Genomic DNA, 14,247 nt, shown 5'->3' with positions numbered 1-14,247 from the left:
GAGCGGAGCGGCAGGTAGACGAAGGAAACGCCCCAACCAGAATCCCCGATCCCCCCTCCGCAATCCGACGCTTTCCGCCTTCCACGCCACCGGTGCCGAAACCAGGGTACGCGGCGATGCAGTCGCCGGAGTCCTCCTCCTCCTCCTCTGTCCTCCTCAACATAGGTCTGTCCCTTCCCCCTTCCCCGATCCACTGCCCCCCTTGCCGTTCGGGGGCGGATTGCAGTCTTATTTCGTTTACCATGATGATGCAGGGGGCAAGAAGTACGCAACGACGGTGGAGACGCTGACGCAGCGGGAGCCCGATTCCATGCTCGCCGCCATGTTCAGCGGCCGGCACACGCTCCCGCACCACCCCACCACGGTACGGTCCGGATTCCGAAGGTCTCTTGTTGCTGCTGATTCTTGTGCAGCTTCAGAGGATCAGTCGAGTGGTTTGTGTCATTGTGTGCAGGGGACGGTGTTCGTGGACAGGGACGGTAAGCATTTCCGGCACGTACTCAACTGGCTCAGGGACGGTGCCATTCCCGTGCTGTCTGAGTCCGAGTACCAACAGCTGCTGCGCGAGGCAGAGTACTACCAGTTGCTTGTAAAAGAAAAAAAAATGCTCGATTCTGTCTTGTCTCCTTTAAAGATTGATATTTGATTCAATTGGTGTTCATAAGGCAATAGTTTCTGCTCCAGGGCCTAGCTGATTACATAAATGAGAGGCTCGGTTGGAAGAAAGTCGACAGTTCAGAGGCTGAATTGACACGGAAGGACGTGATAAAATGCATCCAGGCTCAGAGAGTCAGGTTCCGTGGTGTGAATCTATCTGGCCTTGATCTGTCTAAGCTTGTAAGATCTTTGAGAGACTTGCTTCTGTTGTTTTCTGCTGGCGTTACTGACTATTGTTTCTTTAGCATTCGAGCTGTTGTTTAGCCTGTGCATACTCTGATTTCTGTACAGCTTTTTTGGTTTATTACAACTTGCACTCTAAAAAATTTGCTTTCCTTTTTATGCTCTACAGGACTTGTCAGAGGTGGACTTCAGTTATGCATGCATTAAGAACACTGATTTTTCATGTGCTAACCTTTACAAAGCAAAGTTCGGGGTAAATCAATCACAATAAAATCTTTTTATTGTTATTAATCAGCTGCTTAGCAGTAGCGGCCATAGCAACTATGCTTATTTAGTTCATCTGTGACTGCATTAGATGTTAATTTTTTAAAAAATATTTTTTCTTAGTTAAGTTCTTGTCTAAGATTACTGCTATAAAAATGAAACATTTTACTGATAATACCTCTCGTCTATATTCTATTATTCCTATCAGCAGGTGGAAGCTTCATCTTCATCTTTCCAAAACGCAATTTTGCGTGAGTAAGACACTCCAACAAGCTACTTGTAGTCTTTTTCAATAGGCTGTAAGAGTAAATTTCCCCCCTTCTCATTCAATTTCCCTTTTGTGCAATTTGGCATTCGTTCTGTTCACCCACTTCGGAGTAGCAGGTGTGAGTTTGTTGGAGCAAACCTTCAAGATTCTATTCTGGATGGAGCAAACCTTCGAAGTGCGAACCTGCAAGGTAACGATGCTAACATTGATATGTTCCTTCATTTCTTGGTTCATAACTACTGTGGCATTGGTGTTGATCTTTGCCTGTAGTCTGTACTATGCCTATACAACTGGGTATGCAGCTTTATATTTCTGTATTCTTGAAAGATCCATCACAGAGTCGCTATAAAGCAATCATCTTTCTTAAGTTTTGATAGCAAATGATGATAAAAATGTCGTATGCTCTGATTATTTTGCAGATGCATGCTTAACACGTTGTAGCTTCATTGAAACAGATCTTCATTCTGCCCATTTACAGGTATGCAAACTATAGTGCATGAAACTCAACACATTGAGTTGCCGTTCAAATACATTATGTTCAATGTAAAAAAATCATGAACTGTAGAATAATCATAGTCTATCTCTGTATTTGATCTTGTCGTTGGATGTTAATACTAGTGCCGCTGGTGTTTAGACATCTATAGTTCATCCCAGCTATATGTTGTCGGCTTGTCGCATCCAAAATGTGGCAGCAGAATTCAGTGCTTACCAAATCACATGTAGGAGACATGCCTGTTTGTTTTCCCTTCATAGGGATATGCTATATATTTTCCTAGATTGCTGCAAATAAATGATTTATAGGGAGTGGTTTTTAATAAGTCAGAAGCCATAAAATCTTTGAAGCTGATTATTATGTGTGCATCTTATTGTTAATTCAAATGGATTTTCAGACCGCTAATCTTACGTCTGCCAACTTGAGTGGAGCTAACCTTGAAGCAGCCAATCTCAAGGTAAATTAAAAATTTGTGTCACATGATTTACAGGGAATGTTTACGTGTTTTCTAGTTAGAAGTTAGAACTGAACTAACTTTGTGACAGTGATAATCAATAAGCCTCATGCTAAAGGCTTCAGCTTATCAGGCTCGTATTTCTAGCGTGGTAAAATATATCCACGTGGTCCAAACTAGATTTTTCTTCCTTTTTAGAACCTTATGAATAAGATTTGAAGGAATATGCTATCTGACAAGGGGGTAAAATTTACTTTTAGCAAATTCTTCTCTCAAATACCCAAATTTTTAATTACATTTATTTATCTGATTAATCCCAAGCTTGAAATGAGGATAAGTGGATATGTTACTTTTTGATGGAATAGGATCAGTGAGTAGGATCCTTTTCTTTTTTGGTTTAAATACTGATGAATTCTTAGAACTAGAGGGCATGCATACTAGTCATATCAACTGATAGTAATTCTGACATAAACATATCTTTCCCGCCATATCCAAGTATATGACAATTTGCATAAGCAAAACTGTATTGATCCTTGTTAAGCTGTGATGCAATTGAATATATATATTTTTACTGAAACCTGCAGTCTTGCCCAGACTATTGAATATTAACACCAGCCATTTTCTGGTGCCTAACCTTATATCAATCAGAACCACATGTGAAGCTCGTTCTGATTTTCAGGGTGCTAAGTTGTCTGGAACAAACTTGCAAGGTGCAAATCTTCAGCGAGCTTACTTGCGAGAAGTTGATTTGCGTGACACTGTATGTTTTTGCTCGTGGTTCCATTCTCTAGTTTTCCCCCCCTTTTTTTCCTTGATTACAAAGCCAAAGGATCTTGGGCACTTCTGTTTACTTCATGTTCTGCACAAGTAGTTGCTACACATCTCATGGTACCAAACAAACCAATGTCTAAGCTTCAGTCCTAACTATGTTTACTTTGGTCAACAGCTTCTAACTGGTGCTAAACTTGGGGGTGCAAATCTACTTGGAGCTATCAGGTGATGCAACAAGAGAAGACCATCTACAGTCGACTGTGCAGCTTCATATTGTGTATACTGTATAATTTTATTGGAGGCGGTAGCTTGCGTGCAGCAGGATGGAGCCTGCTGTTCGGGTCTTTGCTGGTGGAAATTTAGGACACAGGCACATCAAAAGAAAACGATTTGATCAATGTTTATTTGTTGTATCCGCTTTTAGCTGTACACTGCCCTATGGTCTGAGATCTAGCAACCATTGAGGGCAAGTTTGGATGAACCATTCCTCTTGTGGATTGAAGGATATTTTTTTTACGGGTCCACTCCAATCCACGTGGGGAATGGGTGTATCAAACAAGCCCTCAGTGAAATGCAGTAAAAGTAGCTGTAATTGAAATCAGGCCATCAGTGTAGAAGAAACTGCTGTTTCTTCAATCGCAAAGGTTGCACATTTCCTGGTTATTGTGGACGAAATTACCTGATTTCGTGTTCTGCTGGGAGCAAATTCCATTCTGTTTGGTGTCAATTACCATGTCATCTCGAAGAGAGTCTACCTTAGCTTGCTTGGCATCCTTGTTGCCGCGGCAAGATTCATATAATTTTGTAGGATGATCGCAGTGTGAGTGGTGTTATGCCTGTCGTGGTCTGAGGAGCAAGGGATTGCTTCACGACCAACGAGCACGGAAATGGCCTTTGCGTTTGTCTCAGATATTTGTATGTACTGAATACTCCCTCCATCCCAAATTATAAGTCGTTTTGACTTTTTTGATACATTCACTTTGCTATGTATATAGATATAACAATATGTCTAGATGCATAGCAAAGTGGATGTACCAAAAAAGTCAAAGCGACTTATAATTTGGGATGGAGGGAGTACTAAGTAATCCCATTTCACAGGTGTTTTCCAAGCTTTGAACTGAACTCTCTGTTTTTTTTCTTTTGTGTAACAATACGCAGTCATCACACATATATGTACAGTGATGGAACGTATAAACTATACGGTATGCAACCACCACGTTTGCACATTGTTCAGGCGTACGCGTACTAAGAGTAATTTTTCACTGTTGCGCCACGATCAGCTATCCGAGAGACTGACAATGTGGTTGCCTGACGACGGCGTCTCAGCCGATGGATCCATCGTGTACCTCGCGAACAGGCCGGCGGCAACCAGGGCCAGCATCACGGCGAAGATCGCCAGTAGCATCTTCCTGCCGTCCTTGGCGAAGCCGTACGCCGCCGGCTGGCTAGCGGGAGGTGCGGTTGCCGCAGCGGCGTCGTCGCTGCTTGGGTGCTGCTCGTCTTGTTGGCCGCCTGGACGGTCCATGGCCGCTGCCCTGGTGTCGTCCTCCTCCTTGTGGCCCTTCTCTTCTTCAGCTTCGGCAGCAGCAGTACCCGCTTGGGATGCACTGGCATGAGCGTGACCTGCAGGTTCGTGGTCCCGGCCAGCGGCGGCGGCGGCGGCACCCGTGTTCGCGCCTGGCGCCGCCGGCTCCTCGGCCGGCGCCGGCGGCGCAGCCGTCGCGGACAGTTTCGGCATGGTGATGAGGAGGACGCCTTCCTTGTCGAGCCTGGCGCGGATGGCGGCGGCGTCGCAGGTGTCGGGGACCTGGAACTCCTTGCCGAAGCGCCTCCACCGGCTGCCGTCGGCGCCGAGGGGGCGCTCGCCGGATATCCGCAGCGTGCCGAAGTTGTCGATCTGCACCCTGATCTGCTCCTTCTTGAACCCTGCAATCGTGCGTGCACGCACACGCTAACTATTGTAAGAATGTAACATCTTCTCTAGACGGATGATGAGTCGATCACGGATACATGAACTCCATGAACATGCTCTAGTAGTGTGCGCGCGTTCACATGCCTTCAGCGGAGAGGTCGACGCGGAGGGCCAACTGGCCGGGCTCCTCCTGCAGGCTGTGCGGCGGCTCGAAGTCAGCGTACGTGCGCGGCGCTGCGGCGGCCATGGGTCTTGGCTCTGATATGGTTTCAGAACAATTCAGACGGAGGGACAGAGCTGGATTGAGGCTACCAGAAGCTATTGTTCGTGTGCACCTATATACTGGGGTGAAGCGAGGAACACGGAAGAGTGCAGCATGGGAGGAGGAATTGCTTCAGGGGAAGGCATTTATTTGCAAACAAGTTTGGGCGCGGTTGCCTCCGGCAGATCCCTCGGCGATACCTTTTCCTTGCCTCTGCCAGTGTGCATCCGTCTTCCACGAGACCACAAGGAATAAACTAGGTTTTCAGCTGGACACCGACACTGATCTTCGTTTACTGACACGCCCTGAAGTTGCCTTAGCACTCTGGTATTTTTGCTGATTGTCATGGGTCTTGAATGGAACGAAGTATTACACTCAGTAATACATTCAGATTCTTGAATTTTGCATCTACTGAAGCAAAAAAAAAACTTTACACGCATTGAAGTTGGATCATGCATGGACAAGAGACCATGGCAGAATGGTGCACTTCATTTTTGGAAATTAATAGCATCAAGATTCAATCTTTAACATCTTGCACGAAGAGTTTGTTGCTGCTAAAAAAACAATAGCAGTGCTATGTTCAATCTTTGCCAATGTCCTGATTACTTGATTGTGGTGGCGGGGGTGGCCGCAACTGGTAGTTGCCAAAGCATGGGCGTGAGGCTGGGGTCAAAGGGGGACAACAGTAACCACCATAGTATTGCGTAGATGGACGGTAGTTGCTGGCTTGGATCAGGTCGCCACAGTAGTATGGTAAAGGTGGACTATAGGTGCCAACTCGAACCACCTAGTTGCCACTTTCCTGGGTCCACAACAAATGCTTAAGATCTTATTGCGCGAAGAGGAAACAATGGACATTAGAGCTTAAAAGAAGTACCTGGAGAGTAGAAGAGGCCGAGCAGGAATCAGCATTCTGCCCACCAATCTGAGTTCCACCTAGTCAACGGTTGAAGAGAAAAAAACATTAACATCAGCAGAACTAACTTTGGAGTTTGGACACAAATGACATCCTAACAAATTTAACAATGCCATTACCAACTATGGTAGTGGACTAGTGGTAATACCTAGGATTTAGGGAAGAGGAGGATTGCTCTATGAATGATGAGAAGTAAACATATCCAAGCTAGAATCTGATCACAGCAATATCTTAGAATTTTATTTCCAAATAGCACCTTGAAGTGTAAAATGCAGATTAAAAGCAGGCAAGGCATTATTGCACTCATATTCTTGAATCGCATCTACTGATCGAAGCAATAGTAACTAAGTATCAGATCAAACAATATTAATAATATAAAGATCTTCACACACATTGAAATTGGATCATGCATGTTTGAGATACCATTTTATGGTGCACTTCTTTTTTGAAAATCAATAAAATAAAGCTTTTAGTATTTAGTATCTTGCACGAAGAGTTTGTTGCTGCTCAAAAAACAATAGCAGTGCTATAGCTCAATCTTCACCAATATTTTGATTACCTGATTGTGGTGGTGGCCGCTGCCATAATACTGTTGGTGGTCGTGGCCGCATTTGGTAGTAGCCGCGGTTGCCAAAGCATGTGCGTGAGGCTGGGGTTATAGGGGGAACAGTAATCACCATAGTACCGCGTACTAGGTGGATAGTAGTTGCTGGCTCGGATCAGGTTGCCACTTTCCTGGGTTGAGTGCAAATGCTAACAGTGTTAGTTATTGCACGAAGAGGAAGCAATGGACCTTAGGGTGTCAGAAAATACCTGGAGAGCAGAAGAGGCCGGGCAGGAATCAGCATTCTGCCCACCAATCTGAGTTACATCTGGTCAGTGGTTGAAAACAAACATTAACATCAGCAGCACTAACTTTGTAGTTTGGACATAAACAACATCATAGCAAATCAACTGTGCGATTACCAACTATCAATGTTTGAATGCAAGCCCATATTTAGCACACCATTAAAAGGCACATTTATGATACCAATTCAAAAAGATGGGAGAATTCTGCATGTTCGAGAAAAAAAGATGGGAGAAGATGCTCAGATTCTTGAAGTTTGGGATTGAACCAAAATGTTACTGGCCTAGCAATTGAAATACACAAAACAGAACAACAAATCCTATGTTTCAACGATCAATACACGAGAGTAGCAAACCCATTAGTTACCTGAATCTGTATTCAAATATTTGGGCAAGGCACAGGAAATGTAGTTTGGACGGTAACGCTGTCTTTCGGTGAGAACTGGAGAAATTTCTTCCAGTGTCTTCTTCCCCATGTCAACCTTTATCACACACATCTCCTCCTGATCCCTCGATGGTTTCACCTTGGCGGTGAGGTAAAGCGCGTTGTTATCATCTATGCTCAGTGAGGGGTAACTTATGCGCAGGTCCTTCAATGTCAAACTAGGAGCTCCGCTGCCTCCAAGCTCACCCAGCAAAGCAGCATGCGTCGGGTTGTTGTCGGCAACAATGTCATCTACATGGATCAAGCACTCCTTGCGCCAACAGGTGGAAGAAAGCGTCCTGCTCCATGCGATGACCCTCCAACCGAGGTACTGGTAGGTTTCCTCCTCTTCCATGTCCACCTCTTCTACGTCCACTGGATCAGGCATCAAGTCTGAGTCTTGGAGTTCATCTGTTTTTGATACATCTTCAGGTAATTTCTCAGGGACTATGCGTCTTTTCGTGACCCGAGGTATCTTGTGGATTGTGCGTCGTGCCAAAGGTTCCTCCTCGACGCACTTGATCAGGCTGTCGGCGTAGATGGCGACGTCGCGGAACGGCCGTGCCGGGCACAGCTCGCCGTTGACGTCGCCCTGGTGGGCGGGGAGCAACTTGGGCAACGGGACAAAGCGGCCGGTTGGGTTGTCGCTGAGCACCTCGCGACCAGAATTCCCTTCAAGAGATCGACAAAGCCAAGCTTGCCAGCTCCCATGGCGATCACCTTTTCTACCTTGATTAGTGCGTGGTCTTCGTCCATGTGCCCCGCTCGGACCGGAAGACATGGAGTTCGCGGTCGCTCGGACCGGAACCGGAGACATATCGATAACGAGAGCGGCAACCACATAGCCGTCGCCGCCGCACGGCTGGAATCCGACGGAGACCACGAGACACCATTGGAGGTAGGAGTGGATCTCCGGGATAGGTTCAATCGACGGCCGCCGCCCACGCCCCGCAGCCCTGTAGAAGAAGTACTCGGGGTTGGAGTCGCAGCTGGAGGCGATGCTGATGAGGGCGAGGTTGTCCACCGTCTGGAGGACGCACGGCCTACCTCGCAAATCGGATTTAATATTCACGCCGGGGTAGTGGAGGCAGAAGTGGGAGAGGCGCGGCGGGTCGGCGGCGAAGAAGGAGACCTTGACGCGTAGCCCTGAGCTCGTTGTAAACGACCTGGTCTAGGATCTCATCAACGGCATAGCCCAACGGCATAGTCTAACGGCTTCTGCATGTACTCCTAGAAGGATCAGTAGTCACACACGCACGGCCTTGAGCCTCATGTATATGAACCCCATGATGCAGTAAAGACTTTGAGCTTTCCAGCAATTGTTCCTCTACATGGTATCCAGAGACAACACGATCTAAGCTCCACCTTCCGCTGCTCTCTTCTCGTGTTCATGGCGGACTCTTCTTCCTCCAGTTCCTCCACCATCTACACCAACCCCTTTGCTGTCCCTGTCCCTGATCCACTCCCTGCTGCGACGATCGCCATGATCAACATCAAGGGCGCACGTCCCTGTCACGCTCGAGATGGAGGCCGCCCACTTTCACCAGTGGCGCACCTTCTTCGAGCTCGCCTTCGAGAAATTCGGCCTCACCAACCACGTCGACGGCACCATCGATGCCGTCCTCATGCGTGACGACGTCGAATGGGCGCAGATTGACTCCTGCATCGTCTCCTGGCTGTACACCTCCGTATCCAAGGACATCATGGACGCCGTGTACCAGCCGCATCTCTCTGCTCTACACTCGTCTTGCCCACGGCCGTAGTGGTCGCGTTCTCGCGGTCTTCGACGTACGCCTCGTCGTCAAGGATGATCCAGGGCGGGAGGCGGGAGTCGGTGTCGACGCCCGGCGGGGCGGCGCAGGCCGCGGCCATGGATCGGTGGATCGATCTGACGATCTCTCGAGGTCGGCGGCTCGTCGGCGCGCACGAGGCACGGTGGTGGTTGGGTCGGAAACTCAGAAGTCAGAAGCAAGTCGGAGGCGGCTGCTCTCTCTATAGCAGCGGTCAGCCAACGCGTGTAGAGCCGACTTCAGTCAGCCCACTAAGCCCATACCGACACCCACGGCCCGGATAACTTAGGGTGGGCCGGGCCGGTGACAGCGGCTGCCGCTCTACTGGTTCCATGGGCCCACGAGGAACCGAGAGTGGTGGAAGAAGGACGTGGCCGGCGGGCGCAGGGGACGCGTGCGGCGGAAGACGGGGCGAGGTGGCGGGCTGCATGTGCTCATGCACGGCCGTGGCGCACCAACAAATAGGCGCACGCACAGACCCCGATGGACGACTTCTCCGCAGACGCATCCAGTGCGCCCACGCCGCAGCCATGGACATGGGTGTCGAGAGCCGGGAGAAGTCGGCGGCCGAAGCTGGAGGGGCCGCGCCGGCGGCGGGTGCCGGCACGGGGAACAAGGCGGGCGGCGGCGGCGGGCGGAAGCACCTCTCCTCCATCGCCAACCACGTGCTCCGGCAATGTTCCCTGTGCGTGCGCCTGTTCATCATCTCATTTCTGTTCGTTACTCTGTCGCTTGTCTTGATTAAAAGAGCATGGTCGGTTAGTGGAAGTGCAGTCTTCGATCATAGCAAACCACATCACTCGCAAGTTCAGAAGTTGTATTTTCCCGTTGTCTCAAGCCAATCTCGTTTATTTTGCCTGAATGTCAATTGGACGATGGAATGACATGCCAACTGCAAAAATGCGGCCACTGGGTCAATTTCCACATATGTTTCAGCATTTGGCCATTGGATGATGGAATTTGTGTTTCCTTCGAAAGTTAGGGGGTATCAGTTTTCAGCTTGGACCTTTTGCTGGTTTACTAATTCTCCAACAAATTTACCATGTCAAGTGAAAAAATTGGTCGAGACTCTTGACGTGCGAGCAGCGCGCCTACCATGGCAGGACCTGGCCGTAGTACACTCCTGGTGTGTCATTCAGTCTAATTCATTGCACTTGCAAACACTTTGTATCCTGAGTTTGAATGGCAAAGGCCTTGAAATGCTCCCAGCCTCCCTTAGCCGTGTAGCATCCTGAATTGTGTTACCATATTTATTGACATATTTTATCTGTGTTCATGTCTCTCTAGATATCCTTTTGTTAGCATGGAGTAACTAACACGTTCTTTTCTTTCGGAAAAAATATACTTATCATGCCTGTTTCTTAAAAATTTTGGCAACTAATATGTTACTGCCACACAGGACATTGGGCAGGAGTGTTAATGATTTGGTCGCAGACTTCGAGTTGGGCTTAAAGACTGCTGCAGTTGACAACTACTCAAGAAAACTAGTTGAGTTTTGTAGTCTTCAGGCCCTGCAAATCATCACATCTCATGATATAGGAGAAAAGATAAGTGAGGGATCGCTTAGTCGATTCACTTTTGATATGATGCTAGCTTGGGAAACCCCCACTCCTTCGGATCAACAGATTACCATGGTTGGTAATTCAGCATATGTATGTCAAACATGAAAATGGCTGAATCCTGAACTGACTGACGTGCTAAATATTACAGGAGAGCGTAGCAAAAGAAAGGGAAGATAGAAAGGAGCCACTTGGAGCAAATGAAGCTGTGATGGGTGATGAGACTTCATTGTTCTATTCAGATATGATGCCTCTTCTTGTAAGCGTGTCAAAGACATTACTGCTTACCAGTATATCATGGTCAATTTGTTCTAAGCCATCAATTGGTTAACAGGTGAACGAAGAGCCAACTGTTGGAGAAGAAGCATACGTGTGGTTTGGTTCTGTATTCCCTTTGGCTTGTGACGTGGTCAATGCTCGATTCACTTTTGAAGCTCTCACTGCTACCACAGCTAACAGGCTGCATTATCCTGCTTATGACAAATTCCTGAAAGAAATGGATAAGTATGCTGCCTGTTCCACAATTGGGTCAAATATTCTGTATTGACATAACTGTCAAACGTATTAAGCACTACATTTTCGAAACCTTTTCTTTAGGTCATTCAAGTTCTTGCAAAATTTGCCAACTCCAACTGGAATTGAATTTGCTGAAGATGAATTCATTTTGCACATGGAGGGGACAGCAGGAACACAACGGGTAGTGAGGCACATTGGAACCAGTAGTTGGCCAGGTAATCAATCTGATCATTGCTTGATTCAGATTGATTCCATTTCTCATATTGGAGTAAATCTGAATTAACTGCCTTCATCAGTAAATACGTATAATTTTTAGTTCATAAATCTTTGCAATGTTTGGTGTTTTGGGTTATTTAGGTCGAGTGACTCTGACAAACAAGGCACTATATTTTGAGGCTTCTGGAAAATTTTCATATGAATCAGCTATTAAGGCTGATCTTTCAGACACTGGAATTCAACACCAAATTAACACGGCTTCAACAGGCCCTTTTGGCGTGCCTTTGTTTGACAAAGCCATTGTGTTTGAGTCACTGTGAGTTTTATCTTACATAGACCCTTCTGGTGTTCATACAAAGAGCTTAGACTTACCGATCGATTAGACCTGAACCGTTCATCTGTGCAGATCAGAACCTCTGGTTTTGGAATTCCCCGAGATGACTAGCTCAACAAGGCGCGATATGTGGCTTACTCTGATAAGAGAAGTTATCTTTATTCATCGTTTTATATCAATGTACAACCTAGAATCTCCAATTCACAAATGGGAGGTTCACTCTAGAATTATATTGGGGGTAATAAGGCTCCATGCTGCAAGAGAGATGCTAAGGATGTCACCGCCGTCCCCTTCTAGCTTCCTAGTGTTCTCACTGTATGACGACCTGCCTAAAGGTGATTTTGTACTTGAACAACTAGCGAGCAACCTGAAACAGACCTCCACCATTACTCGATTGAGTGCATCCTATGTGTTCAAGGGTTTAAGCAAATCTTCTTATGTGATACCCTTGAGTGCGGAGATAGCAAAAGATCATGACACAGACTCCAGTGGCCACGAGCAGCCCCTGGCATCCCTAGAAAACAAGATTGATCAAGCGAAAGATGAGGCCAGGGAAGTCACCGCTGCCAATGCTGCCATTGAAGGGATGCAGGAGGAAGGCATCACTGATAGCCTTCTTGTACTGGTGGTATGATCAATTCCTTAATAGTATTTACTTGGTATGTTCATTGCTCTTCTTGTGCTTTCTTAAACTAGCCTTGTTACTTTTTATGCAGGGGTTGGTCGGTCCCATTGGCAAATTGCGTCCATTGGTCCAGCAGATAATCTCGTGGGAGCGACCGTTTGTTACTGGCAGTGTCCTTGCTGTAACTTTGCTAACCATATACAAGTAAGGCTCCGCACACCACTAAAGCTGATCATCCTGGCCAGTGGCCATGTGTCTGGATACATCATACATTGGAATCGGAAAATGTAACAGGAAATGTGATGTGGTTATTTTTCCTGATGCAGTGAGTGGTTCAATTATATGTTAGCCGCATCCCTGATACTGGCAGTTGGCGTGATGGTTTGGGCTAGGCAAAGAAAGATCGGCAAGATATGCTCGGAAGTGATCATCGACACTTCATCGGACAAGACTACAATGGAGAGCATAGTGGAAGCACAGCAAAGCCTGAGGAAAGTGCACGAGTACATCAAGACGGCAAACGTGGTCATCCTCAGGCTGTGGTCGATCGCGCTAGCGAGGTCGCCAAAGGTACCATTGCAGCTGACGATACACCGTTGTGGCTGCTTGATCCTTTTACCATTTTGGTTGTTCGGCTACTGACTGTGTTCTACGCTTTCTCTTTTGTCATGAAACAAATGTGGAGCTCCTAGATACCATTTCACCTTGCTTGTTCTGCCTGCACTTTGCAGCACACAGAGACAATGATATGGATGCTGACCGGGTCCGCGGTGGTGGCGGCCGTGATCCCGTTCAAGTTCATCCTGATCGGGCTGGCGGCTGGCGGCTTCGTGGCGAACACGAGGGTCGCGAAGGCTGTGTCGAACCCGCAGGGCGGCCGGCGGTGGAGGGAGTGGTGGGAGTCCATCCCTGCCGTCCCGGTTCGGACAGTTGACAAGAACGAGCTGTGAAAATAGCTTTGCCGGAACTGCCCAGAACTCAAGTGTTGCCGTGCGCTACGGGCTACAGCTTCGTGTATGTTTTGCAGAATTACGGTGGAAATCGTGTGCACTTCTGTATAATTGTAAAACAGTTAGACCTGCAAAAGAGAACTTTGTCAGGTTCTTGTTCAGGAATAAGCCATCAAGATGTGGGCCGAGAATAAACGATTTTGGCAATGGATATATGTGTTCGGTTGTGTTTGTCTACTTTGTCCCCTTTAGCCAGCTAAGCATCATAGTAGTTCCTTTTGCATGCGTGGACCTGGCTTTGGCACATTGCAGTTACAGCGCTTCAGTCCAAAGATTACGCAGTGACCCATCTGAACCCAATGAAGCCATCGTGATGCCTGCTTGTCTGTGGATCGTGCCCTCTGAACTGAGGGTTTTGTTTGTTTCGTAGGTTAAACTTTAGCGTGTCACATCAAATATTTGATTCTACTTAGAAGTATTAAATATATTCTAAATATAGGTTTTCAAATGTTTGATTCTACTTAGACCTATTAAATATAAGTTAATTATAAAACTAATTGCACAGATGGATGTTAATTCGCGAGACGAATCTATTAAACCTAATTTATCCGTGATTTGACAATTAAACCTAATTTATCCGTGATTTGGCAACGTGATGCTACAGTAATTATTTGCTAATGATAGATTAATTAGGTTTAATAGGATCACAATAATTAGGTTTAATAGATTCCGAATATTCGATGTGACTTGAGCACCCTAACGGTCCAAGCACGCCATGAGGCACAATGCTTGGGGATCGGGCATTTA

General features: G+C 46.9%; 3 protein-coding genes across 6 annotated transcripts; 2 read left to right on the top strand and 1 right to left on the bottom strand.

Moving 5' to 3' along the window:
• LOC101771483 (FH protein interacting protein FIP2) lies at window positions 1-3,804 on the top strand. Of its 4 annotated transcripts, none has more exons than XM_012848737.2 (11): window positions 1-165; window positions 255-364; window positions 455-589; window positions 685-837; window positions 1,010-1,093; window positions 1,316-1,359; window positions 1,489-1,562; window positions 1,792-1,850; window positions 2,263-2,322; window positions 2,999-3,079; window positions 3,266-3,804. In XM_012848737.2, the coding sequence occupies exons 1-11, from the start codon at window positions 117-119 to the stop codon at window positions 3,317-3,319; spliced, it is 903 nt and encodes a 300-aa protein (XP_012704191.1). In that variant the 5' UTR covers window positions 1-116; the 3' UTR covers window positions 3,320-3,804. The 4 variants fall into 4 exon arrangements, with proteins under 4 accessions (XP_012704191.1, XP_012704190.1, XP_012704189.1 ...); XM_012848736.2 differs by having other exon boundaries at window positions 1,486-1,562; XM_012848735.2 differs by having other exon boundaries at window positions 1,313-1,359; window positions 1,486-1,562.
• Window positions 3,805-4,191: 387 nt separating this feature from the next.
• LOC101771092 (inactive protein RESTRICTED TEV MOVEMENT 2) lies at window positions 4,192-5,298 on the bottom strand. The gene is made up of 2 exons (XM_004985581.2): window positions 5,147-5,298; window positions 4,192-5,016 (listed from the first exon to the last, which is right to left on the bottom strand). Exons 1-2 carry the CDS (start codon window positions 5,247-5,249, stop codon window positions 4,367-4,369), a joined length of 753 nt encoding a protein of 250 aa, XP_004985638.1. The 5' UTR covers window positions 5,250-5,298; the 3' UTR covers window positions 4,192-4,366.
• Window positions 5,299-9,769: 4,471 nt separating this feature from the next.
• LOC101786997 lies at window positions 9,770-13,640 on the top strand. The gene is made up of 10 exons (XM_004987112.2): window positions 9,770-9,925; window positions 10,640-10,874; window positions 10,951-11,058; window positions 11,134-11,303; window positions 11,397-11,530; window positions 11,673-11,847; window positions 11,938-12,493; window positions 12,582-12,694; window positions 12,817-13,060; window positions 13,222-13,640. Exons 1-10 carry the CDS (start codon window positions 9,771-9,773, stop codon window positions 13,438-13,440), a joined length of 2,109 nt encoding a protein of 702 aa, XP_004987169.1. The 5' UTR covers window position 9,770; the 3' UTR covers window positions 13,441-13,640.
• Window positions 13,641-14,247: the final 607 nt, after the last annotated feature.

This window comes from Setaria italica, chromosome IX (assembly GCF_000263155.2).
Source record: "Setaria italica strain Yugu1 chromosome IX, Setaria_italica_v2.0, whole genome shotgun sequence".
In the NCBI taxonomy this organism is placed as follows: Eukaryota; Viridiplantae; Streptophyta; class Magnoliopsida; order Poales; family Poaceae; genus Setaria; species Setaria italica.
The sequence above is the reverse complement of the archived record's forward strand: the minus strand, read 5'-3'. Positions and strand labels throughout refer to the sequence as shown.